Genomic DNA, 14,246 nt, shown 5'->3' on the forward strand with positions numbered 1-14,246 from the left:
GCTGACGTGTCGTTATTCTATTCCTCGTTGCTGACCTGGACCTTTTTTTTTTTTGGACAACCTGACCTGGACCTTTCGAACTTCTCTCCGTTCCGTAACAAAGGGTAAAAATTTGACTTCCCCGTTTCTCTTGAGGTCTTTAATTAATTTTCCTCCAGTAGGAATTTGCCACGTAATTGTATAGTGAAATTTCTTTGGATTAAGCTGATGCTTGCGATCTATGATTGGTTGTTATGCTGATCTGCTTTGTCACTAAACTTTGAAATTTCCTTTCTCGGTGAAGGGCAATTTTGGATTTTCGCTCTGCAATTGAATCGGACGCTTCAGAAAATGCAATAGAAATCAAACGGTCGATATTTACACTGGAAACTGGAAAGTGAATTAAATAGGTCAAAATCAGTCCACGAATTTTCTGCGCCCCAGGTCAAGAGTCAAGACACTCGAAGGGGCAAAATTTTGGCGCCAAAATTTCACATTCTAAAATCATTTAGTAATAAATACCACTTCACTTCACTTCACATCCTCTCGCGCGCTCTTTCTCTCTCTCTCTCTCTCTAAAAATCTGAAAATGCAGCGCCAAAAATCTATACTCTCCTTTTTCCAAAAACCCTCGCCGGAAAGCAATGGCTCCGGTGCCGGAAATGAGCTCGGCAAACAGCGTGTTCCGGCGAAGCAAGAGAAACAAAACGGTGTCGCTCTCAATCAGGCTGCGAATGACACTGTTATGGACTCGTCTCTTGAAATCAGAGGAACCGACACACCGCCTGAGAAGGTGCCACGTCAGATATTTCCGGCGATGTCCACCGGAAGCGAGGACGGCAGAGGTTCTTCACTGTTCTCGAGTATTATGCATAAGTTTGTGAAGGTCGATGATAGAAAAAAGGCTACAGAGAGGTACTAATTTAATTTCTTCCTTTTATTTTATTTTTTTTTAGTTTTTAAAAATCATTTTTATTTGAATGCTTGTGTGAAAGAGTTTTGCAATTATTTAGATCTATTATAGTTTTTATTTATTTATTTTTTAAATAATAACTAGAACTGGAAATTTTGCACATCTCTTTTTGTTTTTTTTTTTTTGAAATACTAACTACTGTTTGGTTGGTGAGAGAATTTGACAACGAAATAATAATGTGATGGTACATTCCATATTGTTGCTTTGAAAAGATGAAAATCTCAGATTAACTGAGGCATTTCGTTTGTTGAAGCTGTTAATATTTTATTCCAATTTCACAATAGCCGATTGTGATATAATGGCATTTTTGGAAGTGCCTGAATGATGATTTTGGGTATCCAACTTAAAACTTTTGAAGGAATTTGAAGTTGTTAAATTGCATATCTGGTCCTAAACCTTTCACATTTGTTTCAAAATCATCCTTATACTTTCAAATGTTTTTCACTTCATTCTTGATGATTTCAAAATTGTTCAAAAAACAAACAAAATTCATGAAACTGGGGTCACTTTGATGACGTGGAGCCTATGAAATGGCATCAATTCCATTTGCCATGTTAGAATTTCCATCTAGCAGATGACAGTAATCAGTAAGGACATTCTGAAATATATTTATAGTATAAGGATGATTTTGAAACAAATGCCAAAGGTTGAGGACCAAATATGCAATTTACCCTTTTTTCCCCCTTAAATTCATTGTTGAATGATATATGTCTTATCCATCCTTATTCTCAAGTCTTGCACAATTCTTATAAGTTTTGAAGTTATAGCTTATTGGTGGTTAATGATGCATGTAGATTTATGATTCTATCATAATACACAAATTATTTTGCAAATTTCATGTGTCGTATGGTCATAGCTAGTATACAAAACTATCCGAAAGTAACTTTACTTTTGTATGGTTGTGTTGCATGGTATAGTAATGTTTGTGTAAACTTTTGCAGTAACCACAGTCATGGTGAACAACATCCCCAAAAAGGTAATATTGTCAATTCGAATGGGGCAGTTGATCAAGGATGTGTCCTGCATATTGAAAGTGATGATGATATTCCCAGGCCAGAAACACCCGGTATGCAACCTCTTGTTCCTCGTTTAAAGCGATCTCAAGAGGATAGTCCAAAGTTCGATTCAAGCAAAAGGCTGAAACTACTTCAGGATACAACTGTCCTGAACAAGAATCATACAGAAGTTACTGATACAATCAGCAAGTTTGAGTGGCTTGATCCTGCTCGAATCAGGGATGCTAATGGGCGAAGGCCTGGTGATCCTCTTTATGACAGGAAGACACTTTATATACCACCAGATGCTTTGAAGAAAATGTCAGCATCTCAAAAACAATATTGGAGTGTCAAAAGTCAATATATGGATATTGCACTTTTCTTTAAAGTGGTTAGTTATTGTTTTTATCTTGATATTTTTTGTTGAAATCATTTATGTCTAGCTATCATTGTGCATTAGAGCATGAATAAGCCCAAATGTCATATTTTTATTAGTTTCCTAATTGAGATTGATTTCTAATCGGTGACTATTGTTAGAATGGTGGTCAAATGATTAAATTCACCATTTTCTAGAAGCTTAAGGTTTTTGGACTAGTGGTAATTTATCAACATAAACAAGGTGCTAGTCCTCTTCCTTTGGAGCATTGTTGGAAGGATTAAATGCTAGAACATGACAAATGCACCTTGAGCAATGCAATTCGTTTTGATCTACAATGTGGGGAAAGTAGCCTTGTGTCTTTTATTTATATATTTTTATTGGGGCTAAAGTCAATAGTTTGCCTTGCTATGCTTTAATTTTTCTATCATGATGTGAAGTCTCTTTGCAATGTACATGGTTATGTAATTGAACGCTTCCTTTACCTGGGACCCCCTTGCTTGGGAGGGGGAAAAAAGAGGGGGGGGGGGGGGTTTAAGGAATGGGAGAGGGCTGCCTACTCTTGTGTATCCCATTAGCTCAAGTGGCCTCCAATTGACTGAAAGGAAAGAAATAATTGTCCCAACTTTGGATCATTGAAAGTTATTCATATCTATCTACATTAAGAATTACAGTTTGAAAAGGATGATTTTGTATATTGAAGCATATCTGCAGTACTATTTTTAAATTCAGAATTCTTTCTTTTGGAATTATATTACATAGTGTAGCAACCTATGATCAAATACAGGGAAAGTTCTATGAGCTATATGAACTAGATGCTGAAATTGGCCATAAGGAGCTTGATTGGAAAATGACATTAAGTGGCGTGGGGAAATGTCGGCAGGTGACTTCATGTTATTTTCATAAACTTACTTGAGATATTTTCTCATCTGTTGAAGAGAGTGATTTTGCATGCAATAACAGCAATACTTTCTGGTCAGGTTGGCATATCTGAAAGTGGGATTGATGATGCTGTTCAAAAGCTTGTTGCTCGGGGGTAAGGAAGTGACTGGACTTATGTATTCCTAATCCTAACCATATTTGTTCACTCTTTGGTTCATTTTGTCTTTAATGGCCTGTTTGGAAGTTTAAAAAAGGAGGGGAGTAGAGTAGAGGGAGAGAAAGTAATTCAATTACCTTATTTGGAAGTTTTTTAAAGAAGGAGGGGGAGGAGTTTGGAGGGGTTTCAACCACCTCTAACTCCTCATTTTTAATTCCCTCAAATTAGAGAGATTTGGAGGGAGAGTAGAGTAAATAAATTATTGATTAGATAAATTTCTCAATTTACTCTTTCTAAATAGGGGTAAATTTGTTTATTTTAATCATTTTCTCTCCTCTCCATCTTAATTTTTAAAACATCCAAATAAGGGGAAGGGCTAATTATTCCATTCCCCCTTACTAATTTTAAAAACATTCAAACAAGGTGGAGGGGAATTATTCCCCTCTACTCTCCTTCCCACTACTCTCCTCCCCTCCACTCCCCTCTACTCTTCTCCCTCTCTAAACTTCCAAACAGGCCATAAGGAAAAATGAGGACATTCTATGTTTCCATTTCTGATTGACTCCTTTTTGTAGCTAAAATCCTCTGGTACATGGCAGTTAGGTTCAGTATGCAAAAATGTGTATTTAAATTTTTTGAGATTTTAAGGATCATCATATAGCTGAACCAACAATCTTTTACTCATCTGCTACATCTGACAAAATTGAGAGAGAGAGAGAGAGAGAGAGAGAGAGAGAGAGAGAGAGAGTTTATGAGAAGCACTTGTTCGATCTAGCCATCTGCTGGTAGTTAGGATGAGATTTAGTTTAATGAAGTACTTATTTAAATTTCTGCTATGATATTTTTATATGCTATAGTTCACTTGTCTTACAATTTGTTCTTTGTGAAGATATAAAGTTGGCCGAGTGGAGCAGTTGGAGACATCTGATCAAGCAAAAGCCAGAGGTGCAAATTCTGTAAGTTTTTCCATGCTGCATGATGGGCACTTCACATGAATTTATAGTCTTTTTTTTAAAGGGTTGTACTTGACTTGAAATCCATCTTGTGTTTGCGGCTTGTTACAAATGAAATTATCGTTGGGCTCTCTAGTCTTAACATCAATTTTCTAATAAAAATTGTTAGCCACACCTAAAGATTGAATTATTTTGTTGAAAATTTAGACCAAGTTCAATCCAAAGAAAGTGACATGTCCACATTAAAGTTAAGGAACTTATTGAAGGAAAAAAAAAGGCAGAAAATTGTCAAAATGAGGATTTAAATAAATGATAAAGGTCATACCTAGTGCACAAAACTCTCACTTTTGCAAGATCTGGGAGAGGTCATGGTAAGCAACTTTAATTTTTCGGAGAGGATGACTCCTGGACTCAAACCCTTGACCTGTCGCTTTGGTGGAAGGCACTTGATATCACACCAAGGCTCAACCTCTATCATTTATTCAAATTATTCATATTTTGCAATCTAAAATATCATTCCTAGGGTGGCATGATAAAGGGGGTTGAGTTAATTGGACCTTCAATCATTCCAAAAGATAGAAATGTGTGTTGTGCAACTTATAAAAGTGAGGGTCAAAATTGGGAATTAGATTGAAACTAGTGACAGCTAAATACTAAATGAAGGATCCAATGATGGTGGGGTCAAATCTATCCTGTTTGTGATCCATCTCTAAATTTAAGATATAACTTTTGCAATTAATAATTTATTACGTGGTTGAAAAGCATATATTTTCCTTTATGCTAGAAAAAAATTCTTGGAAATTTCAATTACTAAATGACAAGAAATATTTCATTTGAAAGAATTGTTTGTTTAAAATTAATTTTTTGTCCTAGAAAGTGGTGACATTGGCCATTTTCCAGTTTTTTGTCTTTGGTATAGTTACTCAGAAGCTTCAAGAAAATCAAATAAATAGAGATAAAGTTGCACTAGGCAGGGGTTGTACTAATATTGCAGGTGTTTTACTTGTACTTTAAGTTCTATCACCTATTTACCTTGTTATTTGAAAGTGATGAAATTTCACTTTTCCATTTAAACTTGTATGTCCTTCGTCTTCTTTTGCATCTTTTTTCTCTTATTGTGTGCTTGGATTGACTTCAAACATTGGTTTTCAGGTAATTCAAAGAAAATTGGTTCAGGTGGTTACGCCATCAACCGCAACTGATGGTAATATTGGGCCTGATGCTGTTCATCTTCTTGCAATAAAAGAGGTATGCTTGCTACTAGTCAGTTATATTCCTATATGTACAAACAGAATGTCAATCTTAGTTTTTGTACTGAATTCCAATTTTCCTGTTTACATGAAGGGAAAAGCTTGTCATTTATCTTTCAATGCACATTCCTGAAATCGCATTAGATGCGAGCTCATTGTGTGATCTTATCAGTAAAGACAGTCAACAATAGGAAAAAGATTCTATCTTGAGATTTTTTTTATCTTCATATCTACGTTTCTGAAAAATGCATGATTCAAAGCTTTATAGTATATCATGAAAGTCCTGAATTATTACTGATGTTATAAGAAAGCATCCAACCTGGCTCCTATCTTGTTGAAAATTTATTTTTTATTTTTTATATTTTTTGGTGGGGGGTCTTTATGGGCGCCTTGAAGAAAGAGGCAATTATTATTATTATTATTATTATTTCACCTCTTTTAATCGTATGTAATGCAGCAGTTGACTTTATAGCATGCTCCTGTACCTTTTCCTCTTAAAGTTGGCACTACTTGAATTAGTAATGGTTTTATGAGTTTATCTTGTTGCTGCTATCTACTAGAAAATTTGTTCCAATATATTAACGCTATGTTTTGTTAAATTTTCTCTTTAGGAAAATTCTGGCCTGGATAATGGTTCAATTGTTTATGGCTTTGCTTTTGTTGATTGTGCTGCTTTAAGAATTTGGGTTGGTTCCATCAATGATGATGTGTCCTCTGCTGCTCTGGGGGCTTTACTAATGCAAGTATGGTTAACGTACTGTTTCCTTTGTTTAATCTTTTTTCAAGCAAAGTCTAGCAAATATGAATATTAAAATTTCGTGCTTTTATTGGGATTTGATTTTAGGTGTCACCCAAAGAAGTTATATATGAGAGTAGAGGTGAGCATTCTTCCCCCCACCCTGATGTTTGTGATTTGACCAGGGTTCCATTTCTGAAGTTTACATGAAAATAACTGCATAGTTGAAACTTAAATATTCAACTCCTGTAGGGCTGTCCAAAGAAGCTCAGAAAGCACTCAGAAAGTACTCATTAACAGGTCAGAATGTTGTTAAACTTTTCTGAATGCCAGACTACATATGAGTGGAGTATAACATTTAAGTGTTCCATGTAAACACACTAACATACATGCTTTACAAATTTTGTATTTCCATGTGATAGAATAATGATTAAATTTGCCATCCTCTATCTGTTTAAGCTTTTGGGATTAATGGCAATTTATCATAGTATTAGAGCATGTGATCTTGATCCTAAGTTCGAATCTTATTTCCATGTGTTAGGATTAGTGGCAATTTTTTAATTTGAAAAAATTAAAAATCCCATGTGTTGGGATCCACTTATTAAGGGGAAATGAGCCCACATGTGTGGGAAAGTGTTAAAATAGTGATTAAATGATTAAAATGGGTAACACACGAGCTCTACTTTTTAAAATTTAGCCACATAAGCCACAAATTGAAGCTGTACCAAATGAAAAATAGTTAGGAAGAGTAATTCTGCAGCCACTTTTCTGCAATATAATTGACATTGATTTCAACTTTGGTGAATATGAGACGGTTAGATATATTTTCTTGTTTGAATTATGTTGTGATTTGAGAAAAAAGGTTGAGCTTTGACTTCAGCGTTATAGATGCTCTTTTTATTGTTCTCTGAAACCTGGAGAATAGTATGAGTTCTGTAGATGTGATTTCTACATTCATGTGTGTGACTTAAGTGGAATGAGAGCACAGGTTTCAAACCAGAGTTTTCTTTCGGCTGGTTTGGGTTTGGGAACTTTATATTTGAGAAGTTAATACTGAATTTTGGTACCGAGATGCATATTTATATGCTAATAAATCAATTATCTGCATACTGCTTTACCAAAAAAAAAAAAAAAATGCTGCATGATAATCAGTTTAGAATCCCACAATAAGTAGGATTGAATTATCAGGTTTGTTCATTGTAGGTCCAGCAACTGCACAAACAAGTCCAGTTCAGCCTATTACAGACTTCCTGGATGCTTCCGAAGTTAGAAATTTAATTCACTTGAAGGGATATTTCAAAGGATCTTCTAATTTGTGGGAAAATTTACTTGAAGGCGTAATGCACCATGATATTGCCTTATGTGCTCTTGGTGGACTCATTAGTCATCTGTCCAGGTTGATGGTAAGCTTGCTATTATCCTTTTTTTTAAGTTAAGAATATGAAAAAAGTAAATGAGAGCGTCTATATGTGTTGTTTATAATGATTGTCCTGTGTCAATTACAGTTAGATGATGTTTTACGGAATGGAGATGTATTACCTTACCAAGTTTATAGGGGTTGCCTCAGAATTGATGGACAGACACTGGTTAATCTGGAGATTTTCAACAATAATGCTGATGGTAGTCCATCAGGCAAGTTCCTGCATCTCTTTCACTTCAAGCAAACTACTCTGGCATATGATGTCCTATATTTTGCATTAATTCTTAGTTATGTAATATCTAAAAGTTTAATACTCCTTGATTTTCAGGTACATTGTACAAATTTCTTGATAACTGTGTAACATCATCTGGTAAGCGGCTTTTAAGGAATTGGATTTGTCATCCACTAAAAGATACTGAAGGCATAAATAATAGGCTTAATGTGGTTGAAGATCTAATGGCAAATTCAGAAGTTATGTTGCTTGTTTCTCAAAATCTGAAAAAACTTCCAGACTTAGAAAGGCTGCTTGGACGGGTTAAGGCTAGTGTTCAGTCATCAGCTTCACTCGTACTGCCCTTGTTAGGCAAAAAATTTTTGAAACAGCGAGTAAGTATTCTCTACCTTTTCCTTAAAATGGTAAATACATTTCCTTTTTTTTTTAATTGAATATTATGCTTCAATAATTTAGGTGAAAATATATAATGTTTTGTGGTACAGGTTAAAGTATTTGGGTCACTTGTGAAAGGCCTTCGTATTGGATTGGATTTGTTAATGCTTTTACAGAATGAAGGGCATATAATTTCATCTTTGTCAAAAGTTTTTAAGCTTCCAATGCTAAGTGGTAGTAATGGGCTGGATCAGTTCCTTGCCCAATTTGAAGCAGCTGTAGATAGTGACTTCCCAAAGTACCAGGTAATGTTTCTTTATGCTTGTACATTTTTCAATAGAGGATGTAAGCTGAAATTCCTTCTTCTTTTTATTTTTTATTTATTTATTTTATTTCAATTTTTAATAGTAAAAGATTCCTGTGACAAATTTGAAAATGTTGCTGCAGCTAGCAATGGTTTATTTCTGTTTGAATTTTTGAAAATTTGTATGATTTGGAAAGTGCTTTTTCATTTTATCTTTTCAAAAAGGTTAGAAGTGTGTAATCAGCAATGCTGAATGAAATTCTGTCTCTTGTAGATCTTAGTAGGAGCCTTAGCAGTTGTATGTCAGTGGATATTGTGCACGATACACATTGTTTGAAGTCTTATTAGCAACATATTGCTTGCTCCCACCTTCAACTTGTTAATATTATCTAGGTATTATTTTCTGTTTGGATGTACTTGGACCTAAATATAATATATTTTTTGAGTAAATTATTGCATACATAGCCTTTCTTTCTACCATATAGATCTATTAGTTCAAAACAGCTTTTCCATTCTTATGAATGAGCTTGTTTGGTGATAGTTTTACCAGGCAATGCATTAAATCAATATTTTGTAGTTGTTTAGCATCTTCACTATTGTATGCTCTCAAAATTTCTTATCCTTGAGTAATAATTTAAGTTTCCAGTGTTGTGGCTAACACTCAAGTGATATTATCTTGTTGCCAGAATCATGATGTAACAGATTCGGATGCTGAAACACTCTCTATTCTGGTTGAGTTATTTATTGAAAAAGCTACTGAATGGTTTGAAGTCATTTATGCCATCAATTGTATCGATGTACTAAGATCTTTTGCAGTCACTGCTAGTTTTTCATGTGGGCCTATGTCCAGACCTGTTATTTTGCCTCAATCTGAAAACATAACTATGGGCCAAGAGACCAGAGGACCAACACTTAAAGTTAAAGGGCTATGGCATCCATTTGCCCTTGCAGAGAATGGGGGAGTTCCTGTCCCAAATGACATAATCCTTGGTGAGGATACAGATGACTATCATGCCCGAACTTTGCTACTGACTGGACCGAATATGGGTGGGAAATCAACGCTCCTGCGTGCGACATGTCTAGCTGTCATACTGGCACAGGTTTTTCTTTTTCTCCCTATGGGTGATTTTGTTGTTTATCACCTAGGTTCTTGGTCCTAGTGGAGGAAATAATCTCATATATTTTAAAATTCTAGGGCGTTCTACCTATAAATTTTTTTTAAAAAAAGAAAAAAAAGAAAAAAAAAAAGGATGTTCTGTTTTGGGGTCAACTCATGTATATATTTTAATCTATGTTGACTTGCAGCTGGGTTGTTATGTACCCTGCGAGATGTGTGCTCTCTCACTTGTGGATATCATCTTCACTAGGCTTGGAGCTACTGATCGAATCATGACTGGAGAGAGTAAGTGCGCCTTAGCCAAAGAAAAATTTTTAATTGTTATGGATTGATTCAATCTTTGTGATCTGAAGTTTTCTGTGCAAGAATTTGACATGCTGGACCATTTAACTGTTGGATTCTGTCATTAATTATCATGCTATGAATGGGAGTGGGTATGTGGGTTTTGATAGTAAGGTAGTCATAGTGCTGGGTGTTTGCAGTTGATTTGTAAATACCTTTGGTGGTTGGACCTGGTGGTGTTATTTAGGTGGTTTTTATTAGGTTCAATTGCAAAGCAAAAAAAAAAAAAAAAAACAAAACAAACAAACAAGAACTGCTGGAAGGCTTAATGAAGTAACGCAAGTTACTTTTTGTTTAAAAGTTTTGTAGTTTGACCATCAAACCTTTTTTTTTTTTTTTGGGGGGGGGGGGGGGGGGGGGGGTGGGGGGTGTGGTGTCAAAAAGAAAGAGGAATTCAAAACTAACAGAAGCAGAACAATAAATTAGTTATCCCTGCCCAAAGCAACTCTAACCACTTGGGGAAATTCCTCTCTCAGAGCCCATTTAGCAAGCCAGTCAGCAACAACATTAAAATCTCACCTAATATCTCTGACTATTTGATAATCTTCCCTGCATGGCTTTTGTTCGGCATGGTAACAGCTTCAATAATATTCAAAGGGACACAACTTGTCTGATAGCCAAGGCTTTGGCTACTGCAGGAGAGAGAGCATCAAAACTTTCACTCAATAATGCTTCACAGCTGCTCACTTTTATTTGATTGTACAAATATTTGTGGTGATAAAATACTTCATACTATAAGACTGAACAATCAATTGCTGGACTTCAGTAAAGCGGCTTCCATGCATATGCATGGGCTATCATTTTGAGGGTCTTAAAATAATATCAAGCAAACTGCATCCTTCTAATATATTGGACTTTAAATCCAAATCTTGTGTTTTGTAGAATTAATGCAACGTAGATTGAAACTCATTCTCACAGACATGGATAAGGGTTTGTATGTGTAAGGACCTTTTGAATTGCAAAGTGATTTTGGAAACAATGTCAATCTTTTGTAGGTACATTTTTTATTGAGTGCACAGAAACAGCATCAGTTCTTCAAAATGCGACTCAAGATTCATTGGTTATTCTTGATGAACTGGGTAGAGGAACAAGCACTTTTGATGGATATGCCATTGCTTATGCGGTGAGATTTTTCTCTTTAATGACTGGTCTTTTGCCCCCTTTCTTTGTTTTCTCATCTTATCCTCAGAAATTAGTATACAAATTTCTAACTTTCAATTAGAATATCTTTAAACATCTTTGGTTCTATTGAAACTATTTGGCTTTTCTAAGTAGTCAATTTGAGAGAGGCTTGTAATATGTTTAAAAATGATGTATACATATAACAAGTTACAAACTTATAAATATCTGCATGTATTGTATGCTCAAGCATAGTTTGACTATAGGCTTCCTACTCCAAATGGACCTAAGCAATTAAATCAGGGTAAACATATATAAAATGTTCCGCTACTTATTTATTTTAAATCAGGGGTGGCAACAACTGAAAGAAAGCAAATGTAAGATATAATGAAATTATTTTTACACATCAAAACAACAAAGAAATGAAATTACTTTTACAGTCACAGGCACACATACACATATCATGCAAGGGGATGGTAGCTTCGAGGGCGCATGTTATTAGCTTAAACCAAGTAGGATATGAAATTCCTGTCCTATTATTCTATATAGCCACTAATGCCTCTTGTAGACTACTAATAGTTCTAAGGTGATTGTATACTCCTGTGTTATTAACCATTTGATTTATAAGTGTTCTATGTGCCATAGTTGACTATGTTTTACTTTTGATGTGTGTTCATTTCAATGGAATTAACCTTTAATACTTGTCCAGGTATTCCGCCATTTGATCGAAAAAGTTAATTGTCGACTACTATTTGCTACACACTACCACCCACTTACAAAGGAATTTGCTTCTCATCCGCATGTTACCCTGCAACATATGGCCTGTGCTTTTAAGTCAAAATCTGAATGCTATTCTAGAAGTGAGCAGGAGCTTGTTTTTCTATACCGGCTTACATCTGGAGCCTGCCCAGAGAGCTATGGGTTGCAAGTGGCAATGATGGCTGGAATCCCAGAAAGGGTGGTTGAAGTTGCATCAAAGGCTGGACTAGTGATGAAAAATTCTCTTGGAGACAGTTTTAGAACAAGTGAACAGAGATCAAAGTTCTCAACTCTCCATGAAGAGTGGTTGAAGATGCTAATAGCAGTCTCTGATACTGGAGATAGTAATTTTGATGACACTTTCGATACGTTGTTTTGCTTGTGGCATGAGCTAAAAAGCTCGTATGGATCGGGTAACTAAAAAGAAAAGCATGGGAACGCGTTGTAAATATCAAGTTTTGAAATGATTATTACATTAAAATAGCAATGTGAGTACTGGCTTTAACGTTTCAGCCACTTTATCGGGTGTTAAAATTTTTTGTAGGTTTGTGATCACTTAACAGAACTGAATAAATCAGGAGTTATAAATGTATAAATCTATTAAGTATCATTTTTAACCATAAAAATTAAGTAATAAGTTAGTTAAGCGAGATAATTCAAAAAATTAGCAACTTGTTTAGAGAATAATCCAGCGGTCCCTTTCAATGTTTCTTGCCTAATTCACCCTGACAGAGTCAAAAGACAAAAAACCGAATCCAAGCATGCCTTAATAAATTACTCATTTCGTCACTTCCTGACCACAACATTTCCATACACAACACAACTACCAAAAATATTCCCCCCACTTCCATAGTTCCATTCCTAATCGTTTTTTTTTTTTTTTTTTCCTTTTTCCTTCCATGCTTTCTTTCTGCCTTCTTACTTTATAATGGAGACAAAAAGCGATCAAAATCATGACACCAACGAAAACAACTGTGCATCATGCCTGGAGAAAGAGGAAGACAGCCAATTCTTAGTTATTTACTCTATAATCTTTCTCGTGACCCTAAATATTTGGCATGATTAGTCAATTTTCTCATTATCTATTAAACTCCTCAGTCCTCACTACTCTAGGGAGCATGGATGACGCTTTGTACCTAAATCTAAGTGAATTTGAATAGAATCTATAGTAATTAAGCAGTGCTATATTGGGAATATCTTCAGCAATAGTTCAAACTTGCCTGATGATGCTTTGCTCAATCTTGGGCGCTCTCTGATATTTGCAGCTTCTGAAAAAGGCCACAAGTTCAGCACACCGATTGAATAAGAAGAAACTGTTGGTTTCTGCTGCTTTGGCCAACGCACAAAGCTTCCGGACATTTTGGCCTAATTTCCAAGATTATATGCTAGCGGTTGATCAGTTTCCTATGTTATCTCCAATTCCATTTGCAGAGAAGGCCATTCTAGGCCTTAGTACATATCAGTTTAAGAAACTCCATGAGGAGCTTATTTTCAAGTTCATTAATTTAATGTGGGAACTTAAAAACGAAATTCTGGACACGAGTTCATAACACAATCGGTGAGCAAGATTAATTCTTGTGTACACTGTAAATTTGCAAACCCAACTTGGATGGAAATCAATCCTTCATTTGTTATTGCGGCACCTTGAAACCTATGGTCAGGGAGTTGAGATTTTGATTGTGTTGATGTCAGATGGGAAACCATGTTTCACGGACAAACTATGCCTACTGTATGCATTGCATTTAATTTTATTGCACTCAAGAACAGTCCACTAGAGAAGAATTTGAAGATACTGGACCTAGTGGCAGATTCTGTGAATTTGTTGATCTGGTGGTATAAAAATCATTATTCAATCAGGGCACAGATTTAGCAATTCAAGCAATACAAGTCCTCTTTAGAGGGAAATTCAAGAGGGCTTGGCTCTTCAAACTTTGCCTTGAATTTATTTCTTAAATTAGGGAAAGAACATAGAAAGACCAGCTTAGCTCCGCAAGAAGAGATGAGAAACCACGCAATCATAGCTCTTCAGAAAAGCTTCACACTGGCTAAGGAATCGGATCTCACCACCAACCAACTATATGAACTGTTTTAAACTTATCATTTTTGCAATGGTTGATGATTTACACAAGAAGACGTTGGAATACTTGATAAGGGAGAACTTGGAGAAGAAGACGAGAAGTATTGAATGGACCCTAGAGATTGCAATGGAGTTATTGATAGATGTGTACTTGCAGTTTTTGAAACAGATATCACAGGGTCCTGGGTGTCAAACATTCT

The 14,246-nt window shown here is 35.5% G+C and overlaps 1 protein-coding gene across 1 annotated transcript; it reads left to right on the plus strand.

Moving 5' to 3' along the window:
- The first annotated feature begins 415 nt into the window (after window positions 1-415).
- LOC126715257 (DNA mismatch repair protein MSH7) lies at window positions 416-12,485 on the plus strand. Its single transcript, XM_050415768.1, has 17 exons — window positions 416-894; window positions 1,894-2,338; window positions 3,111-3,206; window positions 3,304-3,359; window positions 4,252-4,318; window positions 5,468-5,563; window positions 6,177-6,308; window positions 6,410-6,443; window positions 6,554-6,601; window positions 7,505-7,704; window positions 7,807-7,933; window positions 8,050-8,327; window positions 8,439-8,633; window positions 9,319-9,732; window positions 9,938-10,034; window positions 11,087-11,214; window positions 11,920-12,485. The coding sequence occupies exons 1-17, from the start codon at window positions 569-571 to the stop codon at window positions 12,388-12,390; spliced, it is 3,210 nt and encodes a 1,069-aa protein (XP_050271725.1). The 5' UTR covers window positions 416-568; the 3' UTR covers window positions 12,391-12,485.
- The last annotated feature ends 1,761 nt before the right edge of the window (window positions 12,486-14,246 follow it).

Source organism: Quercus robur, chromosome 2 (assembly GCF_932294415.1).
Source record: "Quercus robur chromosome 2, dhQueRobu3.1, whole genome shotgun sequence".
Lineage (NCBI taxonomy): Eukaryota > Viridiplantae > Streptophyta > Magnoliopsida > Fagales > Fagaceae > Quercus > Quercus robur.